This window comes from Phasianus colchicus, chromosome Z (genome assembly GCF_987193195.1).
Source record: "Phasianus colchicus chromosome Z, bPhaCol1.hap1.1, whole genome shotgun sequence".
NCBI classification, from domain to species: Eukaryota; Metazoa; Chordata; class Aves; order Galliformes; family Phasianidae; genus Phasianus; species Phasianus colchicus.
In genome coordinates, this window is record NC_143476.1 from 22,564,642 (window position 1) to 22,588,782 (window position 24,141).

General features: G+C 53.2%; 3 protein-coding genes across 3 annotated transcripts; all 3 read right to left on the minus strand.

Annotated features, from left to right (window-relative positions):
* Positions 1 to 51: 51 nt before the first annotated feature.
* On the minus strand, positions 52 to 7,132 carry LOC149912715 (uncharacterized). The gene has a single exon (XM_090131967.1). It carries the CDS (start codon positions 2,326 to 2,328, stop codon positions 1,417 to 1,419), a length of 912 nt encoding a protein of 303 aa, XP_089988093.1. The 5' UTR covers positions 2,329 to 7,132; the 3' UTR covers positions 52 to 1,416.
* A 2,593-nt stretch (positions 7,133 to 9,725) lies between these two features.
* On the minus strand, positions 9,726 to 11,916 carry LOC149912716 (uncharacterized). Its single transcript, XM_090131969.1, has one exon. The coding sequence runs from the start codon at positions 11,361 to 11,363 to the stop codon at positions 10,452 to 10,454; it is 912 nt and encodes a 303-aa protein (XP_089988095.1). The 5' UTR covers positions 11,364 to 11,916; the 3' UTR covers positions 9,726 to 10,451.
* Positions 11,917 to 18,740: 6,824 nt separating this feature from the next.
* Positions 18,741 to 24,027, minus strand: LOC149912717 (uncharacterized). The gene has a single exon (XM_090132002.1). The coding sequence runs from the start codon at positions 20,376 to 20,378 to the stop codon at positions 19,467 to 19,469; it is 912 nt and encodes a 303-aa protein (XP_089988128.1). The 5' UTR covers positions 20,379 to 24,027; the 3' UTR covers positions 18,741 to 19,466.
* Between the last annotated feature and the right edge of the window lie 114 nt (positions 24,028 to 24,141).

The following is a 24,141-nucleotide window of genomic DNA, read 5'->3' on the forward strand; positions in this document are numbered from 1 at the left end:
GGAGAGGAGAGGAGAGGAGAGGAGAGGAGAGGAGAGGAGAGGAGAGGAGAGGAGAGGAGAGGAGAGGAGGGGTAGGGCAGCATCCCCAGAGGACCGACCTGGAGGGAAGAGGAAGTGAGGTGGAGTCCAGACAGGACCCGAGCGTCTGCCTCTCCTTCCGGCCCCGGCTCAGCCGTCTCAGCTCCCGCGGAGAAAAGCACGTGCTTCTCTTGCACTTCCGTGGTTTGACTCGTACTTCGGGTACTCTTGTCTCTCTCGTTTGGTTTGATTTGGCCGATTTTGTAAGTTGCCGTTCCTCCTCAGATTACTGCCGTTGTGTTTTCTCTTCGGTACAACTATCTGCTAGCTCTCTGCCCTTCCCCCCCCCTCTCCGGCCTGTCACGGGCCCCCCTGTCACGGACTTCTGTCTAGGGATAACCCCTTATATCTAGGGATAGACAGGAGAGCGTGTTTGGAGCCATGAGTGCGGCGTGGCCAGAGAGCCCCTTCACCACTTGAGCGAGTGCCATTCCTCCCTCTGCATGTGACTGTGGGCCTACTTGCAAATACTTTGCTGGGTATTGCCAAGAACCTGTCACAAGCAATTTAGCTTCTTCACGAGCAGAGCACCTCAGAAAACCTGCGCCCAAGCGAGCTCAAAGTGAGGAGGGGGACACCTTCCCAAACAACCATCAAAGACCCCAAAACCTCTGCGCAGGCGCAGGAGGCTCAGTTATGCCTGTGTAACCTTGTAAGCACGTTGTGTATCAATGGGAGCAGTGTGGAGTGAAACCTTTGGGACTGCAAGTAGAAGACAGTGCAGGGAGACGGGTGTGTTTGATGGGTGGAGATGAGCCACCTTGTGCCCTGCGTAGAAATAAAGCAGTGCCTGCTCTCTCAACGGATGCCCTTGCAGTGTGTTAAGGGAGGTTCTAAAGAAACGGTAACAGCAGCGTGGGAGGCCTCCAGGCCCAGCAGAGGTCAGACCTCCCCCGTGCACAGCGCTGACAAAGGCACTGGTAGCAACACGGAGACTTTTCTGTACTTTTATTGCAGAGTCAGCTCTTTGAAAGGGTAGATAACAGCAGGACAAGGGGAAAAGGTTTGAAGTTGAAGGAGGGAAGATTTAGGTGGGATGTCAGGGGGAAGTTCTTTACAGGGAGAGTGGTGAGGCTGCCCAGAGAAGTTGCGGATGCCCCGTCCCTGGAGGTGTTCAAAGCCAGGTTGGAGGGGCCTCGGGCAGCCTGGTCTGGTGTTCCGTGTGGAGGTTGGTGGCCCTGCCTGTGGCGGGGGGGTTGGAGATCGCCGATCTCTGAGGTCCCTTCCAACCCGGGCCATGCTGTGATTCTGTGGTCTGACACAGTCCGAGCCCCTGAGGGCTGGTTGTGCCCCAGCTGCAGGCCCGGCCCTGTTCTCGCTAGCTGCTGGGCCGGTGTCCTAGTGCTGCCGGCGGGGTGGCCTCTTGGCAGGAGGTGCGGAGGCCCCAGAGTCTTGGGCCCTCCTCTTTGGGGCTCGCCGAGGCGCCCTGCGTGAGCGCTCCCTGGCCCTGTTGGTGCTGGAGGGACCCGGCACTGCCTCCCCCGGCTCCTCCTGGGCTGTTTGTTGGCCGGTCCTGGATGGAGCCGGGAGGGATGGAGGCTGGCTGGGCCCCTCACTGAGGGCAGCGGTCGAGGGCACAGGATGCTCCTCCTCCACGTTGTCTTCCCCAGTGCTGCTGGAGGGCTGTGGGATCTGTGCCTGGGAGGCAGCTGCACCACGGGCAGCTGCGCGGCTGCCCTCCTGTCCCGTGGCAGCACGGGAGGCCTCCGGGCCAGGCACACGTTGCACCAGCCCATTGCATGCATATGCAGCTTGCAGGACGAGCCGTTGCACAAAGCTGGCGGTCTGGCTTCGCAGGGAGCCGAACAGCCACAAAGTCAGCGCTCCCCCGTTCAGACCAAATAAGCACAGGCCAGAGATGACACGGCGCTGTGCTGCAGCGGCTGCCCTGTGGTCAGCCCCAAAGAGCTGCCCCAGCTCCTGGCGCAGCCAGGGCAGCAGGGGCCGGAGCACAGCTGGAGGCTGGCGGGAAATGGGCACCGCTGGTGGCTCTTGTGCTGGTGCTGCCTGGCGGGGTGCTGTTCTGGCCCTCTCCTGCTGTCCGACGACAACCTCTTGAAAGCTGTCGTCTGCGCGCACCGAGTGCAGGATGGACTCCACCCTGCGTTTGCAGAGGGGGCACGTGGGCCTGCTCTCAGCCCACCGCCGGATGCAGCCAAAGCAGAACTGGTGCAGGCACGGCATCGTGTAGCTGGCGTCATCCATGCTGTCCAGGCAAATGGGGCAGCGACGGTCCAGCTCGGTGGCCATGCTGCCCAGCTGCTGGGTGGACAGGAGAGCTAAGGGGATGAGGGGCTGCTCCTCACCCCGCTGCTGCAGCAGCAGGGGTCACGCTAGGAGAAGAAGAGAGGCCACGGTCACTCGCTGAGCCCGCCAGCGGAGGAACAAGTGCCCGGGTCCCTCAGGAAGGAAACCCTCCCAGCTGGGCCGCCCAGGCTGAGGCGTCCCCTTACCGGTTCCCTTTGCTGCTGCGGCCTCCTGGGTGCCCCGGCTGCCTGAGCCAGGCAGGGCGGGGAAGAAGCTGTAGTGGCTCTGGGGACGAGCACTGAGAGCGGCTGTCGGCAGCTCCCAGAGCACGAGACCAGCACCAAGGCTATCCTTGCTCCTCGCTCCAAACCTCACGGACACGCTCGGCTGGAGTGCGGGCACAAGCCAGAGTGAGAGACTCTGTGCCCGGCTACAGGCAGCCAGGGCCAAGAGGTCACAATCCCCTGCTGCGTATGTCACTATCCCTCACGTAGGGGAGCGGTGCCAGTGACGTCACAACGGGCGAGCGTCATCTGCAGCACTCCAAGCCCAGCAATGGCATCCGGGTTTTCCGCAGTGCCTCTGTCCGTTCCGTTCCCTATATTGTGTCTGTTCGCTGTCAGAATTTTGCAGTTGTGTTCAAGGCTTTGACCGAGTCTTCCCACATCGCCCCAGCTGTGACAAATCTCCAGATCCATACAGCACTGGGGTGCCTTCAACAAAACCCCTGTCTTCCTCTGAGGCAACAGGACACGGGCCTAACTGGCTCTCCCCACAGGCCAACACTGCTGCCCTGCCCCCTCCGTGCATTGGTTCCTCCTACACCAAGTCAAAGACGGCCCGTGGCTCGCCCCTGGAGATTTTCTCCTGTTCTTCTCCCCTAGCTGGGGGCAGCAGGGCTGATCCCCTCTGCCCAGCACGCACCAGGCCTAATCCAGGCTCTGTCTCCTTTCTAGGACTGCAGCCAGGAGTGACACTGCCCATCCAGGGAGACTACTGAGGCAGTGAAGCTGGAGCACTTGTCCTGCAAGAAAGGCTTGCGTTGCCAGCACCAGTTCGGAGGCAGTTGACATGAACAGTTGGCATGCAATTGGGAGGATCAGGCTGGAGACAGAAAAATCACACCAGCGAGACATCAGAATCCATACGCGCAGCTGAGTGCACAACTGTTGCAAGCTTATGGACACACGGTCTAATCCAGAAAGAAAAATGTAGCAATGACGTCCTTCTTTGCAACAATGTCTAGGCACTGCCACATGAGAAATCAACCTTCACCATGTAGTTCATCACGAGAATCATTTAGTTCATCAAGAGATTTAGTTCTTCCAAGAGAATCTTTCAAAATCTAGGAGGACGGGTGGGAGGTTAACTAACTGGCTTGTTCTACCTAGTGCAAACTGCTGGAGAACTTCAAAGCTTGGTGTTTAGGGTACTGACTTCAAGCAATAATCTTTAAGGGAGTAGACTTTAAGCAATCAAGATCACTGCGAGATAGAGACATTCTGGTGGGTCATTTATGTTGACCCTACCCATTAACCTTCATATAAGCAAAGAACATCCACAGATTTTGCTGAACGTATGATGCTCTTAGAAAAGAAAATAGGCCACACCAGTGAAGTTCCACTTCTGGTGGTTAAACTTGGTAATGAGGCAGTGAGAATGCCAGAAAAGTTTCTGCATCCTGATGAGAGAAAACGTGGCACTGCAGTCAACAGCTCCGCTGCTGCAAGTTCTCACTCTGTAGAAAGAAAGACAACCCCATTCCCGTTCGCAGGAAGGAGGACAGAAGATACATTTTCTTTCTATTATTATTACTAACACTTCATTTTATTAAGAAGGGGGGCACATGTTTTGGAAAGCTAAGGGATTTCTGATTGGAAGATGTTCTGCTTCTTTAAGCTCATGGTGGTATTGCTTGCTTTCCCCTGGTGATGCATCTAATTGCACCAAAGTAATTTTGTTTGGAAATTCTCTCTTCCAGAGAAACTTAGATCGTGATATTTTGATTGGTCACACAGCTTGGTTTTAAACATTTAGATTTTCTGTGACAGGATCAGAGAAATATAGATTACTTAGTTTATTTACCTTTGTCCTACACAAAAGCAAAATCATACCAGAAATCTCAAGAGGTTCAAAAAAGGAGAAGACCGCCATCACCGTGGTAAGAGAATGGTTTAGAAAACTGATAGGAATGGGAACAAAGACACAATTTTCTCCTTAGAAATAAATTTGTGGATAAAGTTTGCTGTCTCCAAAGGCCTGGATATCTGTGTCATAGTCCTGTGCTTTTGTACGCTTCCTAAAAGTCTTCAGGGATTTAGCTACCTGTCCTGAGTCCGTGCCTCCAACTGGCCATACAGAGGCACCAGAGAAACAATGTCGACCTCAGCGTTTGGACAAAGGCTGCCTCTGAGACTGTTTTACTCCAAAAACATGCCGTAGCAGACATGCAGACACACGGTGGGCCTCTCTGTGAAGTTCTAATGGAACCGAAGGCTCACATGGCATTTATTATGATTGTGTGGTACGTGTGTTTTTTGCAGGGTGAAGCTGAATGGGATTTCCAAGACCTTTCCTACGCACATTTAGCACCACCTACCGCCCCCTGCCCCATTGCAAATGGAATAGTGCATTGCCTTCTTGAGGAGTTGTATGCTGATGCAAGCCGTAGCGTAGGCTGATGAATTTCATGGCTGTAAATGTTAACCAGCCATTTATTAAGCCGCCTCAGACCCATTACTGGCTGTACAACACAACTTGCGAGTGCGGCATTAGCACAGAATGTATATGCAAGCAGAGATTGACAAAGTTCCCCCCAAAAATTAGCTGACTGAAAAAGCAGTTCGTTAAGAAGCATTTCTTAAAGCAAACCTCTAAAATACCAGTTCTCACAGAATTCTGATTTTCCCTACAGCGCTTGCTCATGAGCAGGTATTACTGCAACCAAGCAACGTGTCTTGTGGTCCGAAGCCCCTGTTTTTTCCTCAGAGTTCAGTAGGTGTTCTGAGTTCTCCTTACAGAAATAGTCGCCATCAGCTCCACAGAACAGATACACCTCTGCTCCTTGTTGATGTCACCACTGCTGAAACGTACCACCCACCGCCTCACTGTGCTCACATCCACTTTGTGGTCTCCGCAAACATGCAGCAAATGTCGATGAATGTCAGCGGATGCCATTGTTTCCACACGGAAGAATTCAGTGACACGCCTTTGTTTCATCTGCATCAGATGCCATTCTGTCAGACTGCCCCTCAGGTTGCGTTGTAAGCCGTTGTGCTCAGCTCCTGGGACTGTATGCTGTGCAGTGCTGGTGGACGTAACTTCCCCAGGACACGTAAGGTGCCCTTATTGTGCTGTTGGACTGCTTCTTGGTTCTATTCTGTATTCTTTCCCAGCTCTTATGGTAGTACATCTTCCGTAACCAGAAGCAGACCAGAGTGCTGTTTAGTCTTGTAGCTTACGTTTTCAGCCTGTGCATGTATTTTTGAGGTCTTTGGTATTATTGCACATTGAAGCTACGTGTATCGCAACAAAAAACGGCTGGTATTGACTTCCAGTTTGCACTAAAAATTTGCACAAGAGGGTAACAACCCTAATAGCCCACCAAAGCTCCTGCAAAGCTAACATTAGGTTTCTTACTAACAATGGCAGTACTGTTTTACGGGGACAGCAGGCAACAGTCACAGGCTGTATACCTGCTTGTGGTGACAACAAGAATTTTTTTTTCCTGCAGATATTTTTTGTTACAGCAGAGCATCTGAACTTCAGACTCACAGAATCACAGAATGGCCGAGGTTAGAAGGGACCTCAAGGACCACTCAAGAATCTCCAACCCCCTGCAACAGGCAGAGCCACCAAGCTCCCCATTTAATACCAGACCGGGCTGCCCAAGGCCCCATCCAACCTGGCCTTGAACACCTCCAGGCATCCACAACTTCTCTGGACAGCCTGTTTCAGCACCTCACCACTCTCATAGTAAAGAACTTCCCCCTGATGGGAAAAATGAGAATGAGTGAGAATAAATGAGAATAAACAGTGAAACTGGCTGATATTGGATCACTGGACTAGGGGGAGCGGGGAAGAGACAAAGTGTTCCATCCCTTGGATCATGTTTGCAGCCCTCCCCTGGACACGCTCCAACAGGTCCGTGTCTCTCCTGTACTGAGAACTCCACACCTGGATGCAATACTCCAGGTCAGGTCTCACCAGCAGGAGGGCAGGAGCACTTCCCTCTCCCAGCTGACCACACTTCTTTTGATGCAGCCCAGGATACGGTTGGCTTTCTGCACATTGCTGGCTCATGTCCAGGCATCTATCGATAGCCCCAGGTCCTTTTTAGCAGGGCTGTGCTCTATTCTTTCAACGCCCAGCTTGTACTGATAGTGGGGGCTGCCCACTTTGACCCCGGTGCAAGACCTTGCATTGGGATCTGTTGAACCTCGTGAGGTTCACCTGGGCCCACTGTCTAGGTCCCTCGGGATGGCACTTTGTCAAAGCACTTCTCAGGGTACGTATCCCTTCTGCAATGCAGCAGGGAACTGCCATCTAATAAGAATATGGAGGAGCTGCCGTGAATACAATGAAGGTGACATTGTATTTCAGGTACAAGTCCCTGAAAGTTCATAGCTCTGTCTTTCTTCTCAGGTCCCTCACGGACAGAAGCTGCCTGCTCCATTTGCTCCGAGCCAGCATCTGTGAGCTAGAAGAGACGGGAAACAGTGCATATTCAGGGATTTGTAACAGCTTCTATACTGGTGAAGCCCTACAGATATGTCAGAGCTCATCCTCGGCCCCTGTCAGATATATGGTGGGCTCCTTAAGAAGGATGATCTCCACGTGCAGAATTAGAACCAGACTTTTTGGCCCTAATTTAGTAGGCGAAGTTGAGGAAAGAAGAAAAAGTACTCCAATCAGATATTTGAATGTTAATTTACCCGGGGCGACAGCCAGCAAACACACTGGTGGCTATCAGCAATGAGATGGTAATGATCAATGGTAATCCTGGCCCTCCAGCTTCGATAGAAATAATTTTGAACAAGAAAAAAAGAACATGCTCAAAGTTTACATTTTTTTAACTCTTCCAGAGGAAGTGGCCCTTTCATGATTCTACAAATCTACAACTCAAAGAAAGAAAAGACAGCTATTTGATCATTTTATTGTAAGGAAGTTATTCCATGAAAGGAGTACTACATTCTTCGTTAATGTTTCAGTTGGATGTATTACATTAGGATTTGCAGACCTTCCACCATCGCTGGTAGCGGAGGACCGAGAAAATTATGAAGAAGTGCATAGGGGAAGAATTTCTTATCTGAAAGAGTGCTGAGGCGCTAGAACAGGCTGCGCGGGGAAGTGATGGAATCACTGTCCCTGAAGGAGATCGAGCAGCACGTAGATGTGGTGCTTAGAGACGAGGTTCAGTGGGCGCGGTGAGGATGAGCTGACAGTTGGGTTTGGTTAGCTTTGAGTTCTTCTCCAGCCTTAATTTTGCATGGTTCTGTGAAGCCGATTGAGTGGCCCTCGCCTCAGCAGGTATGCAGGGCCAGGCCCCGTGGCTGTTGAGTCACGAAGGGAAAGAGGTCCTGCAAGACTGGAAGGCAAGGAGCCATGCTTGACAAGTTCTCCCTTGAAAAAGTGGGAGAAAGCTGCAGGTGGGACCTCATGGACGCTGTTCCATACTGCAGGAGGGCTCTGGGCCAGAGGCAGGAGTTTCTGCTGGGGCAGCAGCTGGGCCAGGGGCAGCTGTGGGGCTGCCCTCCTGCCCTGGGACAGCGATGTGTTAGAGCCAGTAATTCGCCATTTTTGATCGCAGTTATCATTCTGCTTGTATCTTGCAGGCGTACTGCTTAATAAGAGCAGTGCCCTTGCATTTCTGCCATTTTGCCTAATCAAGGCGCTTGCTCATACTTACTTCCAGGCGTATTGCTTCTCTGTGCTAAATGTCCCTCCTGACCACAAGACCTCTATCACAAAAGCAACGTCCTCGAAACAGGGCCATGATTCCAGCACAGTAACCAACCAGTAGAAGCTAGGTGGACACTAGGCGTCCTCACGCCTAGTGAGGGGAACTGTTAAGTCGTGGCTTGCACTGGTGGTTGAGCACCTGGTGGAAGGGTGAGGCTGGCCTAGGGAGCGCAGGCAAGGTGTTGGCACTTGTGCTCCCTGTGCGACCGGAAGGGATGGACCCACTGTGGGCTCACGGAAGGGCCAGCCACTGTAGGGAGACGTCATGGTTTGGTGATTTTTTGTTGCCAGTGTTCCACATCAGAACATCACGTGGACCAGTGGGAGTTAAAGAGTTAATGTTCTGGTCCCGCTGACCGTCCCTTATGGGCATTGGGAGTATCCTGATGGGAGGGGAGGGGAGGGGAGGGGAGGGGAGGGGAGGGGAGGGGAGGGGAGGGGAGGGGAGGGGAGGGGAGGGGAGGGGAGGGGAGGGGAGAGGAGAGGAGAGGAGAGGAGAGGAGAGGAGAGGAGAGGAGAGGAGAGGAGAGGAGAGGAGAGGAGAGGAGAGGAGAGGAGAGGAGAGGAGAGGAGAGGAGAGGAGAGGAGAGGAGAGGAGAGGAGAGGAGAGGAGAGGAGAGGAGAGGAGAGGAGAGGAGAGGAGAGGAGAGGAGAGGAGAGGAGAGGAGAGGAGAGGAGAGGAGAGGAGAGGAGAGGAGAGGAGAGGAGAGGAGAGGAGAGGAGAGGAGAGGAGAGGAGAGGAGAGGAGAGGAGAGGAGAGGAGAGGAGAGGAGAGGAGAGGAGAGGAGAGGAGAGGAGAGGAGAGGAGAGGAGAGGAGGGGTAGGGCAGCACCCCCAGAGGACCGACCTGGAGGGAAGAGGAAGTGAGGTGGAGTCCAGACAGGACCCGAGCGTCTGCCTCTCCTTCCGGCCCCGGCTCAGCCGTCTCAGCTCCCGCGGAGAAAAGCACGTGCTTCTCTTGCACTTCCGTGGTTTGACTCGTACTTCGGGTACTCTTGTCTCTCTCGTTTGGTTTGATTTGGCCGATTTTGTAAGTTGCCGTTCCTCCTCAGATTACTGCCGTTGTGTTTTCTCTTCGGTACAACTATCTGCTAGCTCTCTGCCCTTCCCCCCCCCTCTCCGGCCTGTCACGGGCCCCCCTGTCACGGACTTCTGTCTAGGGATAACCCCTTATATCTAGGGATAGACAGGAGAGCGTGTTTGGAGCCATGAGTGCGGCGTGGCCAGAGAGCCCCTTCACCACTTGAGCGAGTGCCATTCCTCCCTCTGCATGTGACTGTGGGCCTACTTGCAAATACTTTGCTGGGTATTGCCAAGAACCTGTCACAAGCAATTTAGCTTCTTCACGAGCAGAGCACCTCAGAAAACCTGCGCCCAAGCGAGCTCAAAGTGAGGAGGGGGACACCTTCCCAAACAACCATCAAAGACCCCAAAACCTCTGCGCAGACGCAGGAGGCTCAGTTATGCCTGTGTAACCTTGTAAGCACGTTGTGTATCAATGGGAGCAGTGTGGAGTGAAACCTTTGGGACTGCAAGTAGAAGACAGTGCAGGGAGACGGGTGTGTTTGATGGGTGGAGATGAGCCACCTTGTGCCCTGCGTAGAAATAAAGCAGTGCCTGCTCTCTCAACGGATGCCCTTGCAGTGTGTTAAGGGAGGTTCTAAAGAAACGGTAACAGCAGCGTGGGAGGCCTCCAGGCCCAGCAGAGGTCAGACCTCCCCCGTGCACAGCGCTGACAAAGGCACTGGTAGCAACACGGAGACTTTTCTGTACTTTTATTGCAGAGTCAGCTCTTTGAAAGGGTAGATAACAGCAGGACAAGGGGAAAAGGTTTGAAGTTGAAGGAGGGAAGATTTAGGTGGGATGTCAGGGGGAAGTTCTTTACAGGGAGAGTGGTGAGGCTGCCCAGAGAAGTTGCGGATGCCCCGTCCCTGGAGGTGTTCAAAGCCAGGTTGGAGGGGCCTCGGGCAGCCTGGTCTGGTGTTCCGTGTGGAGGTTGGTGGCCCTGCCTGTGGCGGGGGGGTTGGAGATCGCCGATCTCTGAGGTCCCTTCCAACCCGGGCCATGCTGTGATTCTGTGGTCTGACACAGTCCGAGCCCCTGAGGGCTGGTTGTGCCCCAGCTGCAGGCCCGGCCCTGTTCTCGCCAGCTGCTGGGCCGGTGTCCTAGTGCTGCCGGCGGGGTGGCCTCTTGGCAGGAGGTGCGGAGGCCCCAGAGTCTTGGGCCCTCCTCTTTGGGGCTCGCCGAGGCGCCCTGCGTGAGCGCTCCCTGGCCCTGTTGGTGCTGGAGGGACCCGGCACTGCCTCCCCCGGCTCCTCCTGGGCTGTTTGTTGGCCGGTCCTGGATGGAGCCGGGAGGGATGGAGGCTGGCTGGGCCCCTCACTGAGGGCAGCGGTCGAGGGCACAGGATGCTCCTCCTCCACGTTGTCTTCCCCAGTGCTGCTGGAGGGCTGTGGGATCTGTGCCTGGGAGGCAGCTGCACCACGGGCAGCTGCGCGGCTGCCCTCCTGTCCCGTGGCAGCACGGGAGGCCTCCGGGCCAGGCACACGTTGCACCAGCCCATTGCATGCATATGCAGCTTGCAGGACGAGCCGTTGCACAAAGCTGGCGGTCTGGCTTCGCAGGGAGCCGAACAGCCACAAAGTCAGCGCTCCCCCGTTCAGACCAAATAAGCACAGGCCAGAGATGACACGGCGCTGTGCTGCAGCGGCTGCCCTGTGGTCAGCCCCAAAGAGCTGCCCCAGCTCCTGGCGCAGCCAGGGCAGCAGGGGCCGGAGCACAGCTGGAGGCTGGCGGGAAATGGGCACCGCTGGTGGCTCTTGTGCTGGTGCTGCCTGGCGGGGTGCTGTTCTGGCCCTCTCCTGCTGTCCGACGACAACCTCTTGAAAGCTGTCGTCTGCGCGCACCGAGTGCAGGATGGACTCCACCCTGCGTTTGCAGAGGGGGCACGTGGGCCTGCTCTCAGCCCACCGCCGGATGCAGCCAAAGCAGAACTGGTGCAGGCACGGCATCGTGTAGCTGGCGTCATCCATGCTGTCCAGGCAAATGGGGCAGCGACGGTCCAGCTCGGTGGCCATGCTGCCCAGCTGCTGGGTGGACAGGAGAGCTAAGGGGATGAGGGGCTGCTCCTCACCCCGCTGCTGCAGCAGCAGGGGTCACGCTAGGAGAAGAAGAGAGGCCACGGTCACTCGCTGAGCCCGCCAGCGGAGGAACAAGTGCCCGGGTCCCTCAGGAAGGAAACCCTCCCAGCTGGGCCGCCCAGGCTGAGGCGTCCCCTTACCGGTTCCCTTTGCTGCTGCGGCCTCCTGGGTGCCCCGGCTGCCTGAGCCAGGCAGGGCGGGGAAGAAGCTGTAGTGGCTCTGGGGACGAGCACTGAGAGCGGCTGTCGGCAGCTCCCAGAGCACGAGACCAGCACCAAGGCTATCCTTGCTCCTCGCTCCAAACCTCACGGACACGCTCGGCTGGAGTGCGGGCACAAGCCAGAGTGAGAGACTCTGTGCCCGGCTACAGGCAGCCAGGGCCAAGAGGTCACAATCCCCTGCTGCGTATGTCACTATCCCTCACGTAGGGGAGCGGTGCCAGTGACGTCACAACGGGCGAGCGTCATCTGCAGCACTCCAATCCCAGCAATGGCATCCGGGTTTTCCGCAGTGCCTCTGTCCGTTCCGTTCCCTGTATTGTGTCTGTTCGCTGTCAGAATTTTGCAGTTGTGTTCAAGGCTTTGACCGAGTCTTCCCACATCGCCCCAGCTGTGACAAATCTCCAGATCCATACAGCACTGGGGTGCCTTCAACAAAACCCCTGTCTTCCTCTGAGGCAACAGGACACGGGCCTAACTGGCTCTCCCCACAGGCCAACACTGCTGCCCTGCCCCCTCCGTGCATTGGTTCCTCCTACACCAAGTCAAAGACGGCCCGTGGCTCGCCCCTGGAGATTTTCTCCTGTTCTTCTCCCCTAGCTGGGGGCAGCAGGGCTGATCCCCTCTGCCCAGCACGCACCAGGCCTAATCCAGGCTCTGTCTCCTTTCTAGGACTGCAGCCAGGAGTGACACTGCCCATCCAGGGAGACTACTGAGGCAGTGAAGCTGGAGCACTTGTCCTGCAAGAAAGGCTTGCGTTGCCAGCACCAGTTCGGAGGCAGTTGACATGAACAGTTGGCATGCAATTGGGAGGATCAGGCTGGAGACAGAAAAATCACACCAGCGAGACATCAGAATCCATACGCGCAGCTGAGTGCACAACTGTTGCAAGCTTATGGACACACGGTCTAATCCAGAAAGAAAAATGTAGCAATGACGTCCTTCTTTGCAACAATGTCTAGGCACTGCCACATGAGAAATCAACCTTCACCATGTAGTTCATCACGAGAATCATTTAGTTCATCAAGAGATTTAGTTCTTCCAAGAGAATCTTTCAAAATCTAGGAGGACGGGTGGGAGGTTAACTAACTGGCTTGTTCTACCTAGTGCAAACTGCTGGAGAACTTCAAAGCTTGGTGTTTAGGGTACTGACTTCAAGCAATAATCTTTAAGGGAGTAGACTTTAAGCAATCAAGATCACTGCGAGATAGAGACATTCTGGTGGGTCATTTATGTTGACCCTACCCATTAACCTTCATATAAGCAAAGAACATCCACAGATTTTGCTGAACGTATGATGCTCTTAGAAAAGAAAATAGGCCACACCAGTGAAGTTCCACTTCTGGTGGTTAAACTTGGTAATGAGGCAGTGAGAATGCCAGAAAAGTTTCTGCATCCTGATGAGAGAAAACGTGGCACTGCAGTCAACAGCTCCGCTGCTGCAAGTTCTCACTCTGTAGAAAGAAAGACAACCCCATTCCCGTTCGCAGGAAGGAGGACAGAAGATACATTTTCTTTCTATTATTATTACTAACACTTCATTTTATTAAGAAGGGGGGCACATGTTTTGGAAAGCTAAGGGATTTCTGATTGGAAGATGTTCTGCTTCTTTAAGCTCATGGTGGTATTGCTTGCTTTCCCCTGGTGATGCATCTAATTGCACCAAAGTAATTTTGTTTGGAAATTCTCTCTTCCAGAGAAACTTAGATCGTGATATTTTGATTGGTCACACAGCTTGGTTTTAAACATTTAGATTTTCTGTGACAGGATCAGAGAAATATAGATTACTTAGTTTATTTACCTTTGTCCTACACAAAAGCAAAATCATACCAGAAATCTCAAGAGGTTCAAAAAAGGAGAAGACCGCCATCACCGTGGTAAGAGAATGGTTTAGAAAACTGATAGGAATGGGAACAAAGACACAATTTTCTCCTTAGAAATAAATTTGTGGATAAAGTTTGCTGTCTCCAAAGGCCTGGATATCTGTGTCATAGTCCTGTGCTTTTGTACGCTTCCTAAAAGTCTTCAGGGATTTAGCTACCTGTCCTGAGTCCGTGCCTCCAACTGGCCATACAGAGGCACCAGAGAAACAATGTCGACCTCAGCGTTTGGACAAAGGCTGCCTCTGAGACTGTTTTACTCCAAAAACATGCCGTAGCAGACATGCAGACACACGGTGGGCCTCTCTGTGAAGTTCTAATGGAACCGAAGGCTCACATGGCATTTATTATGATTGTGTGGTACGTGTGTTTTTTGCAGGGTGAAGCTGAATGGGATTTCCAAGACCTTTCCTACGCACATTTAGCACCACCTACCGCCCCCTGCCCCATTGCAAATGGAATAGTGCATTGCCTTCTTGAGGAGTTGTATGCTGATGCAAGCCGTAGCGTAGGCTGATGAATTTCATGGCTGTAAATGTTAACCAGCCATTTATTAAGCCGCCTCAGACCCATTACTGGCTGTACAACACAACTTGCGAGTGCGGCATTAGCACAGAATGTATATGCAAGCAGAGATTGACAAAGTTCCCCCCAAAAATTAGCTGACTGAAAAAGCAGTTCGTTAAGAAGCATTTCTTAAAGCAAACCTCTAAAATACCAGTTCTCACAGAATTCTGATTTTCCCTACAGCGCTTGCTCATGAGCAGGTATTACTGCAACCAAGCAACGTGTCTTGTGGTCCGAAGCCCCTGTTTTTTCCTCAGAGTTCAGTAGGTGTTCTGAGTTCTCCTTACAGAAATAGTCGCCATCAGCTCCACAGAACAGATACACCTCTGCTCCTTGTTGATGTCACCACTGCTGAAACGTACCACCCACCGCCTCACTGTGCTCACATCCACTTTGTGGTCTCCGCAAACATGCAGCAAATGTCGATGAATGTCAGCGGATGCCATTGTTTCCACACGGAAGAATTCAGTGACACGCCTTTGTTTCATCTGCATCAGATGCCATTCTGTCAGACTGCCCCTCAGGTTGCGTTGTAAGCCGTTGTGCTCAGCTCCTGGGACTGTATGCTGTGCAGTGCTGGTGGACGTAACTTCCCCAGGACACGTAAGGTGCCCTTATTGTGCTGTTGGACTGCTTCTTGGTTCTATTCTGTATTCTTTCCCAGCTCTTATGGTAGTACATCTTCCGTAACCAGAAGCAGACCAGAGTGCTGTTTAGTCTTGTAGCTTACGTTTTCAGCCTGTGCATGTATTTTTGAGGTCTTTGGTATTATTGCACATTGAAGCTACGTGTATCGCAACAAAAAACGGCTGGTATTGACTTCCAGTTTGCACTAAAAATTTGCACAAGAGGGTAACAACCCTAATAGCCCACCAAAGCTCCTGCAAAGCTAACATTAGGTTTCTTACTAACAATGGCAGTACCGTTTCACTGGGACAGCAGGCAACAGTCACAGGCTGTATACCTGCTTGTGGTGACAACAAGAATTTTTTTTTTCCTGCAGATATTTTTTGTTACAGCAGAGCATCTGAACTTCAGACTCACAGAATCACAGAATGGCCGAGGTTAGAAGGGACCTCAAGGACCACTCAAGAATCTCCAACCCCCTGCAACAGGCAGAGCCACCAAGCTCCCCATTTAATACCAGACCGGGCTGCCCAAGGCCCCATCCAACCTGGCCTTGAACACCTCCAGGCATCCACAACTTCTCTGGACAGCCTGTTTCAGCACCTCACCACTCTCATAGTAAAGAACTTCCCCCTGATGGGAAAAATGAGAATGAGTGAGAATAAATGAGAATAAACAGTGAAACTGGCTGATATTGGATCACTGGACTAGGGGGAGCGGGGAAGAGACAAAGTGTTCCATCCCTTGGATCATGTTTGCAGCCCTCCCCTGGACACGCTCCAACAGGTCCGTGTCTCTCCTGTACTGAGAACTCCACACCTGGATGCAATACTCCAGGTCAGGTCTCACCAGCAGGAGGGCAGGAGCACTTCCCTCTCCCAGCTGACCACACTTCTTTTGATGCAGCCCAGGATACGGTTGGCTTTCTGCACATTGCTGGCTCATGTCCAGGCATCTATCGATAGCCCCAGGTCCTTTTTAGCAGGGCTGTGCTCTATTCTTTCAACGCCCAGCTTGTACTGATAGTGGGGGCTGCCCACTTTGACCCCGGTGCAAGACCTTGCATTGGGATCTGTTGAACCTCGTGAGGTTCACCTGGGCCCACTGTCTAGGTCCCTCGGGATGGCACTTTGTCAAAGCACTTCTCAGGGTACGTATCCCTTCTGCAATGCAGCAGGGAACTGCCATCTAATAAGAATATGGAGGAGCTGCCGTGAATACAATGAAGGTGACATTGTATTTCAGGTACAAGTCCCTGAAAGTTCATAGCTCTGTCTTTCTTCTCAGGTCCCTCACGGACAGAAGCTGCCTGCTCCATTTGCTCCGAGCCAGCATCTGTGAGCTAGAAGAGACGGGAAACAGTGCATATTCAGGGATTTGTAACAGCTTCTATACTGGTGAAGCCCTACAGATATGTCAGAGCTCATCCTCGGCCCCTGTCAGATATATGGTGGGCTCCTTAAGAAGGATGATCTCCACGTGCAGAATTAGAACCAGACTTTTTGGCCCTAATTTAGTAGGCGAAGTTGAGGAAAGAAGAAAAAGTACTCCAATCAGATATTTGAATGTTAATTTACCCGGGGCGACAGCCAGCAAACACACTGGTGGCTATCAGCAATGAGATGGTAATGATCAATGGTAATCCTGGCCCTCCAGCTTCGATAGAAATAATTTTGAACAAGAAAAAAAGAACATGCTCAAAGTTTACATTTTTTTAACTCTTCCAGAGGAAGTGGCCCTTTCATGATTCTACAAATCTACAACTCAAAGAAAGAAAAGACAGCTATTTGATCATTTTATTGTAAGGAAGTTATTCCATGAAAGGAGTACTACATTCTTCGTTAATGTTTCAGTTGGATGTATTACATTAGGATTTGCAGACCTTCCACCATCGCTGGTAGCGGAGGACCGAGAAAATTATGAAGAAGTGCATAGGGGAAGAATTTCTTATCTGAAAGAGTGCTGAGGCGCTAGAACAGGCTGCGCGGGGAAGTGATGGAATCACTGTCCCTGAAGGAGATCGAGCAGCACGTAGATGTGGTGCTTAGAGACGAGGTTCAGTGGGCGCGGTGAGGATGAGCTGACAGTTGGGTTTGGTTAGCTTTGAGTTCTTCTCCAGCCTTAATTTTGCATGGTTCTGTGAAGCCGATTGAGTGGCCCTCGCCTCAGCAGGTATGCAGGGCCAGGCCCCGTGGCTGTTGAGTCACGAAGGGAAAGAGGTCCTGCAAGACTGGAAGGCAAGGAGCCATGCTTGACAAGTTCTCCCTTGAAAAAGTGGGAGAAAGCTGCAGGTGGGACCTCATGGACGCTGTTCCATACTGCAGGAGGGCTCTGGGCCAGAGGCAGGAGTTTCTGCTGGGGCAGCAGCTGGGCCAGGGGCAGCTGTGGGGCTGCCCTCCTGCCCTGGGACAGCGATGTGTTAGAGCCAGTAATTCGCCATTTTTGATCGCAGTTATCATTCTGCTTGTATCTTGCAGGCGTACTGCTTAATAAGAGCAGTGCCCTTGCATTTCTGCCATTTTGCCTAATCAAGGCGCTTGCTCATACTTACTTCCAGGCGTATTGCTTCTCTGTGCTAAATGTCCCTCCTGACCACAAGACCTCTATCACAAAAGCAACGTCCTCGAAACAGGGCCATGATTCCAGCACAGTAACCAACCAGTAGAAGCTAGGTGGACACTAGGCGTCCTCACGCCTAGTGAGGGGAACTGTTAAGTCGTGGCTTGCACTGGTGGTTGAGCACCTGGTGGAAGGGTGAGGCTGGCCTAGGGAGCGCAGGCAAGGTGTTGGCACTTGTGCTCCCTGTGCGACCGGAAGGGATGGACCCACTGTGGGCTCACGGAAGGGCCAGCCACTGTAGGGAGACGTCATGGTTTGGTGATTTTTTGTTGCCAGTGTTCCACATCAGAACATCACGTGGACCAGTGGGAGTTAAAGAGTTAATGTTCTGGTCCCGCTGACCGTCCCTTATGGGCATTGGGAGTATCCTGATGGGAGGGGAGGGGAGGGGAGGGGAGGGGAGGGGAGGGGAGGGGAGGGGAGGGGAGGGGAGGGGAGGGGAGGGGAGGGGAGGGGAGGGGAGGGGAGGGGAGGGGAGGGGAGGGGAGGGGAGGGGAGGGGAGAGGAGAGGAGAGGAGAGGAGAGGAGAGGAGAGGAGAGGAGAGGAGAGGAGAGGAGAGGAGAGGAGAGGAGAGGAGAGGAGAGGAGAGGAGAGGAGAGGAGAGGAGAGGAGAGGAGAGGAGAGGAGAGGAGAGGAGAGGAGAGGAGAGGAGAGGAGAGGAGAGGAGAGGAGAGGAGAGGAGAGGAGAGGAGAGGAGAGGAGAGGAGAGGAGAGGAGAGGAGAGGAGAGGAGAGGAGAGGAGAGGAGAGGAGAGGAGAGGAGAGGAGAGGAGAGGAGAGGAGGGGTAGGGCAGCACCCCCAGAGGACCGACCTGGAGGGAAGAGGAAGTGAGGTGGAGTCCAGACAGGACCCGAGCGTCTGCCTCTCCTTCCGGCCCCGGCTCAGCCGTCTCAGCTCCCGCGGAGAAAAGCACGTGCTTCTCTTGCACTTCCGTGGTTTGACTCGTACTTCGGGTACTCTTGTCTCTCTCGTTTGGTTTGATTTGGCCGATTTTGTAAGTTGCCGTTCCTCCTCAGATTACTGCCGTTGTGTTTTCTCTTCGGTACAACTATCTGCTAGCTCTCTGCCCTTCCCCCCCCTCTCCGGCCTGTCACGGGCCCCCCTGTCACGGACTTCTGTCTAGGGATAACCCCTTATATCTAGGGATAGACAGGAGAGCGTGTTTGGAGCCATGAGTGCGGCGTGGCCAGAGAGCCCCTTCACCACTTGAGCGAGTGCCATTCCTCCCTCTGCATGTGACTGTGGGCCTACTTGCAAATACTTTGCTGGGTATTGCCAAGAACCTGTCACAAGCAATTTAGCTTCTTCACGAGCAGAGCACCTCAGAAAACCTGCGCCCAAGCGAGCTCAAAGTGAGGAGGGGGACACCTTCCCAAACAACCATCAAAGACCCCAAAACCTCTGCGCAGACGCAGGAGGCTCAGTTATGCCTGTGTAACCTTGTAAGCACGTTGTGTATCAATGGGAGCAGTGTGGAGTGAAACCTTTGGGACTGCAAGTAGAAGACAGTGCAGGGAGACGGGTGTGTTTGATGGGTGGAGATGAGCCACCTTGTGCCCTGCGTAGAAATAAAGCAGTGCCTGCTCTCTCAACGGATGCCCTTGCAGTGTGTTAAGGGAGGTTCTAAAGAAACGGTAACAGCAGCGTGGGAGGCCTCCAGGCCCAGCAGAGGTCAGACCTCCCCCGTGCACAGCGCTGACAAAGGCACTGGTAGCAACACGGAGACTTTTCTGTACTTTTATTGCAGAGTCAGCTCTTTGAAAGGGTAGATAACAGCAGGACAAGGGGAAAAGGTTTGAAGTTGAAGGAGGGAAGATTTAGGTGGGATGTCAGGGGGAAGTTCTTTACAGGGAGAGTGGTGAGGCTGCCCAGAGAAGTTGCGGATGCCCCGTCCCTGGAGGTGTTCAAAGCCAGGTTGGAGGGGCCTCGGGCAGCCTGGTCTGGTGTTCCGTGTGGAGGTTGGTGGCCCTGCCTGTGGCGGGGGGGTTGGAGATCGCCGATCTCTGAGGTCCCTTCCAACCCGGGCCATGCTGTGATTCTGTGGTCTGACACAGTCCGAGCCCCTGAGGGCTGGTTGTGCCCCAGCTGCAGGCCCGGCCCTGTTCTCGCCAGCTGCTGGGCCGGTGTCCTAGTGCTGCCGGCGGGGTGGCCTCTTGGCAGGAGGTGCGGAGGCCCCAGAGTCTTGGGCCCTCCTCTTTGGGGCTCGCCGAGGCGCCCTGCGTGAGCGCTCCCTGGCCCTGTTGGTGCTGGAGGGACCCGGCACTGCCTCCCCCGGCTCCTCCTGGGCTGTTTGTTGGCCGGTCCTGGATGGAGCCGGGAGGGATGGAGGCTGGCTGGGCCCCTCACTGAGGGCAGCGGTCGAGGGCACAGGATGCTCCTCCTCCACGTTGTCTTCCCCAGTGCTGCTGGAGGGCTGTGGGATCTGTGCCTGGGAGGCAGCTGCACCACGGGCAGCTGCGCGGCTGCCCTCCTGTCCCGTGGCAGCACGGGAGGCCTCCGGGCCAGGCACACGTTGCACCAGCCCATTGCATGCATATGCAGCTTGCAGGACGAGCCGTTGCACAAAGCTGGCGGTCTGGCTTCGCAGGGAGCCGAACAGCCACAAAGTCAGCGCTCCCCCGTTCAGACCAAATAAGCACAGGCCAGAGATGACACGGCGCTGTGCTGCAGCGGCTGCCCTGTGGTCAGCCCCAAAGAGCTGCCCCAGCTCCTGGCGCAGCCAGGGCAGCAGGGGCCGGAGCACAGCTGGAGGCTGGCGGGAAATGGGCACCGCTGGTGGCTCTTGTGCTGGTGCTGCCTGGCGGGGTGCTGTTCTGGCCCTCTCCTGCTGTCCGACGACAACCTCTTGAAAGCTGTCGTCTGCGCGCACCGAGTGCAGGATGGACTCCACCCTGCGTTTGCAGAGGGGGCACGTGGGCCTGCTCTCAGCCCACCGCCGGATGCAGCCAAAGCAGAACTGGTGCAGGCACGGCATCGTGTAGCTGGCGTCATCCATGCTGTCCAGGCAAATGGGGCAGCGACGGTCCAGCTCGGTGGCCATGCTGCCCAGCTGCTGGGTGGACAGGAGAGCTAAGGGGATGAGGGGCTGCTCCTCACCCCGCTGCTGCAGCAGCAGGGGTCACGCTAGGAGAAGAAGAGAGGCCACGGTCACTTGCTGAGCCCGCCAGCGGAGGAACAAGTGCCCGGGTCCCTCAGGAAGGAAACCCTCCCAGCTGGGCCGCCCAGGCTGAGGCGTCCCCTTACCGGTTCCCTTTGCTGCTGCGGCCTCCTGGGTGCCCCGGCTGCCTGAGCCAGGCAGGGCGGGGAAGAAGCTGTAGTGGCTCTGGGGACGAGCACTGAGAGCGGCTGTCGGCAGCTCCCAGAGCACGAGACCAGCACCAAGGCTATCCTTGCTCCTCGCTCCAAACCTCACGGACACGCTCGGCTGGAGTGCGGGCACAAGCCAGAGTGAGAGACTCTGTGCCCGGCTACAGGCAGCCAGGGCCAAGAGGTCACAATCCCCTGCTGCGTATGTCACTATCCCTCACGTAGGGGAGCGGTGCCAGTGACGTCACAACGGGCGAGCGTCATCTGCAGCACTCCAAGCCCAGCAATGGCATCCGGGTTTTCCGCAGTGCCTCTGTCCGTTCCGTTCCCTATATTGTGTCTGTTCGCTGTCAGAATTTTGCAGTTGTGTTCAAGGCTTTGACCGAGTCTTCCCACATCGCCCCAGCTGTGACAAATCTCCAGATCCATACAGCACTGGGGTGCCTTCAACAAAACCCCTGTCTTCCTCTGAGGCAACAGGACACGGGCCTAACTGGCTCTCCCCACAGGCCAACACTGCTGCCCTGCCCCCTCCGTGCATTGGTTCCTCCTACACCAAGTCAAAGACGGCCCGTGGCTCGCCCCTGGAGATTTTCTCCTGTTCTTCTCCCCTAGCTGGGGGCAGCAGGGCTGATCCCCTCTGCCCAGCACGCACCAGGCCTAATCCAGGCTCTGTCTCCTTTCTAGGACTGCAGCCAGGAGTGACACTGCCCATCCAGGGAGACTACTGAGGCAGTGAAGCTGGAGCACTTGTCCTGCAAGAAAGGCTTGCGTTGCCAGCACCAGTTCGGAGGCAGTTGACATGAACAGTTGGCATGCAATTGGGAGGATCAGGCTGGAGACAGAAAAATCACACCAGCGAGACATCAGAATCCATACGCGCAGCTGAGTGCACAACTGTTGCAAGCTTATGGACACACGGTCTAATCCAGAAAGAAAAATGTAGCAATGACGTCCTTCTTTGCAACAATGTCTAGGCACTGCCACATGAGAAATCAACCTTCACCATGTAGTTCATCACGAGAATCATTTAGTTCATCAAGAGATTTAGTTCTTCCAAGAGAATCTTTCAAAATCTAGGAGGACGGGTGGGAGGTTAACTAACTGGCTTGTTCTACCTAGTGCAAACTGCTGGAGAACTTCAAAGCTTGGTGTTTAGGGTACTGACTTCAAGCAATAATCTTTAAGGGAGTAGACTTTAAGCAATCAAGATCACTGCGAGATAGAGACATTCTGGTGGGTCATTTATGTTGACCCTACCCATTAACCTTCATATAAGCAAAGAACATCCACAGATTTTGCTGAACGTATGATGCTCTTAGAAAAGAAAATAGGCCACACCAGTGAAGTTCCACTTCTGGTGGTTAAACTTGGTAATGAGGCAGTGAGAATGCCAGAAAAGTTTCTGCATCCTGATGAGAGAAAACGTGGCACTGCAGTCAACAGCTCCGCTGCTGCAAGTTCTCACTCTGTAGAAAGAAAGACAACCCCATTCCCGTTCGCAGGAAGGAGGACAGAAGATACATTTTCTTTCTATTATTATTACTAACACTTCATTTTATTAAGAAGGGGGGCACATGTTTTGGAAAGCTAAGGGATTTCTGATTGGAAGATGTTCTGCTTCTTTAAGCTCATGGTGGTATTGCTTGCTTTCCCCTGGTGATGCATCTAATTGCACCAAAGTAATTTTGTTTGGAAATTCTCTCTTCCAGAGAAACTTAGATCGTGATATTTTGATTGGTCACACAGCTTGGTTTTAAACATTTAGATTTTCTGTGACAGGATCAGAGAAATATAGATTACTTAGTTTATTTACCTTTGTCCTACACAAAAGCAAAATCATACCAGAAATCTCAAGAGGTTCAAAAAAGGAGAAGACCGCCATCACCGTGGTAAGAGAATGGTTTAGAAAACTGATAGGAATGGGAACAAAGACACAATTTTCTCCTTAGAAATAAATTTGTGGATAAAGTTTGCTGTCTCCAAAGGCCTGGATATCTGTGTCATAGTCCTGTGCTTTTGTACGCTTCCTAAAAGTCTTCAGGGATTTAGCTACCTGTCCTGAGTCCGTGCCTCCAACTGGCCATACAGAGGCACCAGAGAAACAATGTCGACCTCAGCGTTTGGACAAAGGCTGCCTCTGAGACTGTTTTACTCCAAAAACATGCCGTAGCAGACATGCAGACACACGGTGGGCCTCTCTGTGAAGTTCTAATGGAACCGAAGGCTCACATGGCATTTATTATGATTGTGTGGTACGTGTGTTTTTTGCAGGGTGAAGCTGAATGGGATTTCCAAGACCTTTCCTACGCACATTTAGCACCACCTACCGCCCCCTGCCCCATTGCAAATGGAATAGTGCATTGCCTTCTTGAGGAGTTGTATGCTGATGCAAGCCGTAGCGTAGGCTGATGAATTTCATGGCTGTAAATGTTAACCAGCCATTTATTAAGCCGCCTCAGACCCATTACTGGCTGTACAACACAACTTGCGAGTGCGGCATTAGCACAGAATGTATATGCAAGCAGAGATTGACAAAGTTCCCCCCAAAAATTAGCTGACTGAAAAAGCAGTTCGTTAAGAAGCATTTCTTAAAGCAAACCTCTAAAATACCAGTTCTCACAGAATTCTGATTTTCCCTACAGCGCTTGCTCATGAGCAGGTATTACTGCAACCAAGCAACGTGTCTTGTGGTCCGAAGCCCCTGTTTTTTCCTCAGAGTTCAGTAGGTGTTCTGAGTTCTCCTTACAGAAATAGTCGCCATCAGCTCCACAGAACAGATACACCTCTGCTCCTTGTTGATGTCACCACTGCTGAAACGTACCACCCACCGCCTCACTGTGCTCACATCCACTTTGTGGTCTCCGCAAACATGCAGCAAATGTCGATGAATGTCAGCGGATGCCATTGTTTCCACACGGAAGAATTCAGTGACACGCCTTTGTTTCATCTGCATCAGATGCCATTCTGTCAGACTGCCCCTCAGGTTGCGTTGTAAGCCGTTGTGCTCAGCTCCTGGGACTGTATGCTGTGCAGTGCTGGTGGACGTAACTTCCCCAGGACACGTAAGGTGCCCTTATTGTGCTGTTGGACTGCTTCTTGGTTCTATTCTGTATTCTTTCCCAGCTCTTATGGTAGTACATCTTCCGTAACCAGAAGCAGACCAGAGTGCTGTTTAGTCTTGTAGCTTACGTTTTCAGCCTGTGCATGTATTTTTGAGGTCTTTGGTATTATTGCACATTGAAGCTACGTGTATCGCAACAAAAAACGGCTGGTATTGACTTCCAGTTTGCACTAAAAATTTGCACAAGAGGGTAACAACCCTAATAGCCCACCAAAGCTCCTGCAAAGCTAACATTAGGTTTCTTACTAACAATGGCAGTACTGTTTCACTGGGACAGCAGGCAACAGTCACAGGCTGTATACCTGCTTGTGGTGACAACAAGAATTTTTTTTTTCCTGCAGATATTTTTTGTTACAGCAGAGCATCTGAACTT

Excerpts from the sequence above, each read along its gene's own strand:
- LOC149912715 (XM_090131967.1), bottom strand. The coding sequence starts at position 2,328 with ATGGCCACCGAGCTGGACCGTCGCTGCCCCATTTGCCTGGACAGCATG.
- LOC149912716 (XM_090131969.1), bottom strand. The coding sequence starts at position 11,363 with ATGGCCACCGAGCTGGACCGTCGCTGCCCCATTTGCCTGGACAGCATG.
- LOC149912717 (XM_090132002.1), bottom strand. The coding sequence starts at position 20,378 with ATGGCCACCGAGCTGGACCGTCGCTGCCCCATTTGCCTGGACAGCATG.